This window comes from Lepisosteus platostomus, chromosome 2 (assembly GCF_059453375.1).
Source record: "Lepisosteus platostomus isolate fLepPlt1 chromosome 2, fLepPlt1.hap1, whole genome shotgun sequence".
In the NCBI taxonomy this organism is placed as follows: Eukaryota; Metazoa; Chordata; class Actinopteri; order Semionotiformes; family Lepisosteidae; genus Lepisosteus; species Lepisosteus platostomus.
Window position 1 is genome coordinate 66,099,863 of NC_142612.1, and position 9,416 is coordinate 66,109,278.

Consider the following 9,416-nt stretch of genomic DNA (forward strand, 5'->3'; position numbering starts at 1 on the left):
AACTTCAAAATGACCATGTACTCAACCCAGTTGAGTGATTAATTCTTCATGAAGTCACTCAACCAGGAAACATTGCAGCAAAGGAAAAGTGCATTAATAGAATAATGAATATGTATTCTAATGGTTACTTCAGTCTCCTTATGGAGTAAACTATATTATGGAAAAAGAAGTTTTATTTTTTTATATGAGTAGCAATCCTGTGGAAATCGTTTTTTACAGTACATTGTGTGGTATTATTTGTGTAATAAAATGGTAAGATGTGACTGCATGCAATTAAATAAGAAGAAATAATTACCAGCTTTGGTAAAATCATTCTCACTTTGAGCTGTGTAAGGGAAACTCACCTCACACAGTATCTCTGTCATCCCAGAGCCAGAGACTCTCAAGCTCAAATTCCTCTGTTTCCCAGCTCTAGATGCAATAGCGACTCTTGTGGTAGCCTATAGACTTCCACTGACACTGATGATGAGACCACATTTCGGGCTGTCAGCTCTATGGAAAATGTTTTAAGAATTAATGCCTCTTTCTTACTGAGTCCAGCTGGTCCACAAAGAGCTCTGTCCTGGGAAGAAGTAAACAATGGCACATTAAGCATCCTGAGAGATGAAAAGCTTGCACAACCATGGTCAGGAGAATTGCCATAAAACATGTTTATATGTAATAAACATAAAATTGTTCTTTACTATTTATGGGCACACTGCCAAAAATAAATGTAATAACAAGGAATCAATTAGGCATTTGTTTTATGGTAAACTCCCATACTGAAGTGGGTTTACATGCTTAAAGATTGCACATTATACAATGGTTTAATTTTAAACTGAATACATGTTTATACAGCATATATTATATTTGAGATATACAGTACAAACAAATTACCAGGACAAGCAGTTCCCGAGATCAGCCATCTGGGGAAAAGAATATTCCAAAAGATAAATAAAAATATCTTGAATAGAAATAATTGCTTTATTTGTCCCATAAAATATCAGTCTAACAATATCCCTAGAATGGCTCTCAGCAGTGAACTGTTTTTGTGGACAATAATAAATAATTCTTAATCGTAAAGTTTGATTCTCATAAAAAGGTTTGTGGTATTTCACATTGTAATATTTCTGGTGTGCTATTACAAGGAGCTAACTGTTAGCAACTCAAGTTTTAACAGCTGATCCAAAGTAAAAACCGGTAAGAAAACTGTTATATTGCAACCAGAACAGATTTTAACCTTGACTTAAGGCTCTTGATTTCACTCAGAAACACTGTGGTTGAATTGTGTGTGTGTGTGTCTGTGTGTGTGTGTGTGAGGGGGGTTATTGGTCAATAATTACTCTTGATAAAAAGATAAAACAAAACACATTACTCCAATGGAAAATAACAGGTGTTGAAACTCATACTGTAGGTAGCTTTGAGGGCATCACAATTCCCTTGGGAGCTAATTGGTTGATTCCGGTAGAGGAATGTGGTATATAAGATACTGTATAAGACATGTGAAGAGCTTCTGACAGAATGGGCAACATGAAGGCACTTCTGCTCCTCGGATTTGTTGCAGTCTCTCTAGCAGTACCTTCGTCAAGAAGATTCGATGGGTATAATCCTCTCTGTACATCTGTACATATACAGTAAATGCTGTAAACAATGCAGTACCTTTGCTTGACGTAAGGTGATATGAGCCCATTTTTTGGTTTTTCAGAGAGAAGCTTTACCGTCTGAAGCCAGAAAATGAGGTCCACGTTGAAATAATTAGAGATCTAGCCAATAGGATTGAGGTATGTTTTGTACTGTATATACTGTAAAAGCTATTGTAAAGGTATGAGGTTTGATCTCTGCTTGTCCCCAGTTTACCAGCCAGCCTGGCCAGCAATGGCTTGTCAACTTCTTCTCTCACTGGGGAGTCTCACCAGCAGGGTTTGCTCGTGGCTGCAGAGGCAGACCTCCAGATACTTACTGTATAGATGTGCAAAGTTTGATTCTAACTCTCATGCATATGACAAAATTTCCTTGCATAATTGTGTTCCTCTTTTTATGTATTGCATTCCTGTTGCAAAAATGTAGTTATCATGAAAGTAACAACTCTCAATATATTGCATATACTGTATAATACAATACCTGCTGTATCTTGTGCATATAACTAATTTGCCTTTATTGACCCCTAGATTATAACATGGTGAAAGCATGGTGATGCATGTATAGGGATTGCAGAGATTCAGAGTAGAAGAATGAATAGTAAGATGAACACAAGCAATTCCTAACAAAAGCATACAATAAGGAGGGTAAATACAAGACAGAAATCCTTGGATTAGCTTTTGAAATGTTTTTTTATTGTCAATCTGCATAATTCTCCTTTGATTTCATTATTCAGATTGATTTCTGGAAACCTGGCTCTGCAGAGTTAGTAACTCCCAAATCTGAAGTTGATATCCATGTCAGTGCTTCACACTCGTCTCTTGTGGCAACCCTTTTACAACAAAGTGGAATGGAGCATGAGTACGTCAGTCACCATTAGACACAGATGGTCTAGTTTTGTTCACGGTCAAGAAGCTTGCATGATACTAAACAATGTGTTTTTCTTTTCTGTGTACAGAGTGCTGATTGCTGACCTGCAGGCAGCTGTGGAAAAGCAGTTTGACAATAAAGAGCGATCAACAAGGACTTACAACTATGAAAAGTATAACACCTGGCAAAATGTATGAAAAGTCATATATTGTTAGGATGATTTCAATAAAGTCTCTTGTGGAGCCCCCAGTATAAAGTAACTGCTAACATTCTCTCCTGGTTTTCAGATTGAAGCATGGATGAGCAGCATCACAGCTGAAAATCCCACTTTGGTTTCAAGATCCGTGATTGGAACTACATATGAGGGACGTAAAATGCATCTTCTTAAGGTAGTTTATAAAAATCTTTTATTTGTTTCACACACCTGAAGAGTTCCTACACTGTATACGCCTTGTTCTCCAAAAGACAGAATTCCAGAATTTGCATGGTATTTTTTTAATTCAGGAAAATGTGTACTTGATTAAGACTGCAATAGTTATCAAAATTATAGCTCCTTTAAAAGTCTGCTTGTGAATAAAAAAGTGTTTGTCAATAAAAAAAATACTTATCACAGATAATTAACTTTGATCAGCCTGTTGTGAAGAGCATAAATCTTTTCTGAAAGTGTAGGCATTTACCAACATCTTTGTAAGAAAGCTGCTCAAGGAGATTTATTATTTTTTGTATTTTATACAAAGGGTTTCAAGATAACTCACTTTCACTAAAATCCTGTAGGATAATGCTGTTATAGAAAACAACTGTGGATGGATGAATACTATACACTGTTAGGTTTGAATAAATATACTGTAGTCGTGTAACAGCACTGTCTACTTTCATCACAAGGCCACAAAACTACTCACTCTGTGTGCACCATTGCCAAGTAACGATTTAAAGATGCTTACCTTGTGCATCTTGTGCATCTTGTGCTTGTGCTACCTTGTGCAAAAGAGTTGAAACTGAACACTACAGAAATATGCTGGACATGGTTTGGGATGAAATCCAGTAATAACTTCCTGAGTTGCAGCATCAAAGTGTTATTTTACTGTGCAATAATGCCAGGCTACAGACCATCGACACCCTGTGTGATTATTTTGCAGAGTTATGGCTAACACGTTCCACCTCACAGCCCTGACATGGAACCTAGTGATTTTTGAGTCTTTGGTCCCTTCATTTAGACAGTTAGAAACTGTAATCAAAGTCCGTCAGGAAGTGAAGTCTTGGCTTGTGGAGTTTGATGTCAATAACTATGAGCCAGTGAGACTATGAAAAACTGCTGTGTACCATGCCCTTCTTATTGCTGTACCACAGTACCATAGTGTGTAGTACCACAGCAGCTCTTGATACCTTATTTTTTAAACACCTTTGTTTATAGCCTATTGAAAAAAAAATTGTTGTTGTTTTTTTGTTTTCTGAGAAGATTTGAAAAATAGTAGTTCACTCAGTCAGTTTTTGAACCTTTAGTAACTCAGATGGCAAATTTCTATGTTTCCGAACTAAAAGAAAATCTTGAAAAGAACATTCAAATTGGCCAATCTTATCTCCCCAGCTTGGCAGACGCAGCAGCTCCACCAAGCCTGCAATCTTCATGGACTGCGGAATTCACGCCAGAGAATGGATCTCTCCTGCTTTCTGCCAGTGGTTTGTAAAAGAGGTCTGCTACCGTAATAAACATGTCTAGCCAGCACCTTAGCGATATTATAAAACAAATATCTAATTTTGGTTGCAAAAGAAAAAAACTGTATGTTCTTCAGGACTAGTGTGACATTTTTTTTCGTATCTTGATTCACCAGCTTGTGTTTCCCGTGTTCGTTTTCTGACTGGCTTTTCAACTTCTGAAAAACTGAGGGGTGATTAGTTTTATTCTGTACTGTATATACTGTAGCAAACTGGTGATTAACCTGCAAGCAGACAACCAGCCAGACACAAATTGTTCTTAGTTATTAGCATCTTTCCAGTTTTCAGGTCTCAGATGTACTCAACTGAAATCCCTGTTCTGTTTGTTTAAAAAACACTTTCCTGGGCAAAAGTACAGTTTATACAGTGCTTGTGTCCCTGGATTAGAACACATACAATCTAAACATGTAAGAAAGCAAGAACTGTAAACAGTGTTGACAAGCCAAGCTGTCATTAATTCACTAATATAACTGCCATTTTTAATTTATTTTTGGCAAGACATTTAATTCATTAGTAAGAGATAAACTACCAAATAGAAGTGTTGTCCAGCTTTGATAAGATATATTGCCATGAGTTTACAAGGTTTGGTTCTGAGGTATCAACAATCTGGCTCTGGGATGACAAACTGAACTGACTGAGTCTCACACACACATTAATGCCTAGTATACAAAACATAAAGATTCAACAAATAACTAGTGTACAAATGCATACAACACAATTATCAAACTAGAAGAGATTAACAGTTAAATCAAGTGATGGAAACAGATATGTCAGATCTTTATCCCCTTGGAATGTAGTTTGTTGCAGTGGTGCAGAAGTGGGTGTTGGCACAGTGGCTGCTGGGATTGAATGGCCAATCATTCTAGTGGCCAATGTTTATACTCTAGTAGGGAGCTGATGTTTTTTATACTCTAGTAGGGAGCTGACGCTCCTACCAAACTATTGTTATAAATAAACATTACATTCCTGCTTAAACGTTTCGACTCACTGAACATTCCAAAACAAAGCCTCACAGCATTTGCTAGTTTAAAATCATTAGCTTTATTTAGATCTTTATTAGAAGTACAGTTCTTCTTTATACAATGTACTGTATCAACTAATCATTTTTCTAAACATAAATGAAATACATTTGTTTGCCTGCTTTTCCATTCCAGGCTGTATCAACTTACGGCAGTGATGCTACCATGACCAGTCTGCTGAATAACATGGATGTCTATGTCCTGCCTGTATTCAACATTGATGGTTATGATTACACATGGAAGAGCGTAAGTTAACAAATCAGAAAAACTTAAAAATCTCTCTGCTTTTACAGTACATGTCCATCTTCACTGAATTACAAAGATTTCTTAAATGTCATTTCAATAATTTATCAAGAGAAGATTCAGGAAATAAGGTCAAGTTATAAATTAGAGGGGGCTATTCGGCTCATCTGTCTCATTTAGTTGGTCGCAGCTACAGTATTTGATCCAGGGATCTAGTTTGAAAGAAGCCAGGATGTCAGCTTCAACAACATGGCTGGGTAGTTGATTCAATACTCTCCCTACCTTGGTGGGGTAAGGGGTTAAATTACTATTAATGGCAGCTGTAGCATGACATCAATTATAAAATCAAGACAGAAAGTGATCATTATTAACAAATGCTAAAATGCTAATTGTATCTACGGATTTAAAAGAAAATGAAATTGAAAGAAGGGTTCGAAATTCTACAAAGCACCATTTTACTATATTCCTATAATCTATATTCCTAACTACTGTATATTTGGTTGATATATGGAACCAAAACTGTTGTCTGTCACAGCTGGAGACAACATGGCTCGTATTTCCTAATTTATTCATGATTGATTAAAGTTTCTATCGGGCATTGGCAAGTATTGTAATTGCTGTCGCCTCGGTCCTGCAGAACAGAATGTGGAGGAAGACTCGTTCAAGGGCATCCAGCTCTTGTTATGGTACCGACCCCAACAGGAACTTTGACGCTGGCTGGTGCAGTGAGTTCCTTATGGCTACTTCTAAATGTGAAGAAGGTTACATTCTAGGAGGACAACATGAATCCAAATTGTTCATCAGATTGTTATAAGAAGCACTCTTTTTTTTCTTTTTAAAAATATACAGTGGGCTCTGTTGTAAAGATGATTATACTGCTTTTCCCAAGGGTACACTAGTTTAATAAAGGACTGAATATTCGCATGCACTTTCTGGAGTCATGTGTGAAAGAGCAAACATTTTACCCTCAAAATAACACAGGTTTATATACAGTACTTTATAAACAGCAATGAAATAGCCAAGGTTATGCCGGTCGTGTTCAGTCCTACTCAGTGGGGGTGAAATCTAGTCATCACTTATGTGTGAAATCATGGAGATAATTATAAAGGGCTTGTGTGGCAGGAAAAAACACATTCCAGTAACCTATTTTTAAAAAATTAAAACTGAGATACGAAACAAGCAGGTCACACAAAGCATGCTAGCCAACAGAAAGCAAAAAAAAATCTCCCCTTTCGAGGCAAATGGGAACTACAGCACAACACAATATACCGATGTGTGCTGAGTGATAAACGGGACTCTTTATTATTTCAGCCACCGGAGCTTCAAGGAACCCGTGCAGTGACACCTACTGCGGCTCCAAACCAGAATCGGAAGTGGAGGTCAAGGCTGTCGCTGACTTCATTCGTCAAAACCGCTCCATCATCAAGGCTTATATAACCATCCATTCCTACTCCCAGCTGCTGCTCTTCCCATACTCTTACACTACTGCTCTGGCAGAAAACCACAGTGAACTGGTAAGAGCCTACTGTGCTACAGACGGCTTTCTATCATCTGTGACGGAAGGGCGGGTTAGGAAATGTAAACCAATACATAAACAGGATCATTACAACTCATCGTTTTAACCTTTATGCTTTGTCTAATAGTGTCAAAGCCTAAACAGGGTAACTGTGTAAAAAAAATGAATATCAAGACCCACTGTAGTTCTAGTGAGACAAAGGGAAATTGAAAATTCAGATGAAAACCTTTTTCGATTTCTGAGCTGTTGGCCTTCTGTTTCTTTTCAGTTTGAGGTTGCAAGACAAGCCGCTAAAGCTTTAACCAGCCTTTACGGAACTAAGTACACTAGCGGTCCAGGAGCCACAACCATCTGTAAGTTCAAAAATATTCTTTTGTTGTGTTGTTTAACAAAGCAGTGTGTTTGAACCACGCTAATCATGTTGCAAGAACTCAGATGTCAACTGACAATTTCTCCATTTATTACATTTCATACTGGAGTCTTTAAACCCATTTTAAAAGAAGAGGGCACAATGAAGATGTAGTTCAGTCTGGTGACAAACCATATTAAAAATAAATACAAATCCTGTTTTAAAATAAAGGTTTGGAGGATCTTAGATAAGGGTTAGATTTTGTGCTCCTGTGAAAACAAAATACATTTTCATTCTCTCGCTGCATAAACATAACCCACAAGCACCTCATCGTCAGAATATCCTTAACAAGACAAGTTTGATCAATGTTGGCCTTTCTTGTTCACTTCTGTTTTCCACAACAACCAACCAATCAATCTGATCTCTACTCTCAAATCAGGACCCTTTAAGTTTAATTCTCTCATTATGAAAGAAAACTTTAAAGCAGTCACAGAAGGAATTAACAATCTTTACTCAGGATTACCATTTAAGATATATTATACTGAGGACATCTGAAGCAACAAATCTGTCAGACCCTTTATATTAGCTTAAAATGTCAGATTTGAAAGATTATCACTGTTCCTCCAGACCCCCCAAAGTAGCAGTGTGTGATAGAGAAGTCCGCTTGGATTTACAGGAGATTTCCAGAAGACATGTTCACAAAGGATGACTTAAGTCTCCTGTATGTACTTGCCTGAACTTCAGTCATCATGTAGATTTGTGTACAGTATCTTAAGTTGAAACAACACATTTGCCCTTGACAACACATTTGAACCATAAGACCATGATAATGGCTACAAATGAGAGAATACCATTCAGCCATTCTAGCCCCATTAGTGCTAATTCGACTAATGTAACTCCACATTAGTCTCCATGCACTGTTTTTAGCATAAACATAATTATCATTCCACTGGCTACTTACATCACTGTTTTACAAACAAAGTTCCAAGGCTATATTAGTATCCTGAGTGTACTGAACAACTCTCTGAATAGTAAATTAATCACTTCTCCTCCTGAACACTTGTGGTTTTCAGACCCAGCTGCTGGTGGATCAGATGACTGGGCATACGACCTGGGTGTCAAATACTCCTACACCTTTGAACTCCGTGACACAGGACGCTACGGGTTCCTTCTTCCAGAGTCCCAGATCAGGCCCACCTGTCAGGAAACGATGCTGGCTGTCAAATACATTGCCTCTTATGTTCAGAACAATCCTTATTGATCCTACTTGAATCAAATGCATTACAAATAAAGAAAAAGAGAATACCGCGTCATTGTTTTTAAAAATCCCTGGACCCACAGATACAGGATCAATCACTTTAGTAGCAAAAAGGAAACTCAAACTAAATGTCAGTTGCTTTCAATATGTTTAAACAGGCTAGTTTTTATGTTGACACATCACTTGCATTGGACAATGTGGGGAAGCAATAAAAGGGAAAACAGATATTTAAGAAATAGTTAAAAGTGCAGAATTTAAGTAAAGAGATTTCATTTTAAATTGTGTAATGTAGTGGTAACACCCTCTTTAGAAGGGTGTAAAAATATTTAGACACTCATTTATAAAATAATATTGCAACTCTGGATTCAACCCAGAGAATAAGTCTGACTGGTTAACAAAACTGAATCTTTGTAATCTTTGAATAGCTAAGAATATGAGGAAACCTGATAAAGGTATTCAAAATTCTCAAAAGCACAGACAAAGCCAACCTAATATTTTTTTTCAGAATCAACGATGTAAGCACTAACCAGAGCACATGAGTGAGCACTAAAGCATTTAAAGCTAAGAAGAGCAGACAATCATGTATCCCCAGGGTTGTGGGAGTCTGGACAAAGCAGCAGAGCCATACTGTTGAATGTGGTACCCTGGCTCCTTGCAAGAAACATCTCATATAACTTTGTGGATTGAAAATAAATTAAAAACTTTCAACCACAAAAACAAACAATGTGTTGATCAAGTGAATATACCACATCACCACAAAGCAAGAACAATACTTGCTAATACAGGAAATAATGGTAAGAAGCAGTAACATGAACCAAAACAATGTGAAAT

At 37.2% G+C, this 9,416-nt stretch overlaps 1 protein-coding gene across 1 annotated transcript; it reads left to right on the forward strand.

The window, feature by feature from the left end:
• The first annotated feature begins 1,432 nt into the window (after positions 1–1,432).
• On the forward strand, positions 1,433–8,632 carry cpb1 (carboxypeptidase B1 (tissue)). The gene is made up of 11 exons (XM_088613802.1): positions 1,433–1,580; positions 1,685–1,760; positions 2,354–2,478; positions 2,576–2,678; positions 2,775–2,876; positions 4,073–4,177; positions 5,355–5,465; positions 6,100–6,187; positions 6,774–6,976; positions 7,247–7,331; positions 8,401–8,632. Exons 1-11 carry the CDS (start codon positions 1,501–1,503, stop codon positions 8,586–8,588), a joined length of 1,266 nt encoding a protein of 421 aa, XP_088469928.1. The 5' UTR covers positions 1,433–1,500; the 3' UTR covers positions 8,589–8,632.
• The last annotated feature ends 784 nt before the right edge of the window (positions 8,633–9,416 follow it).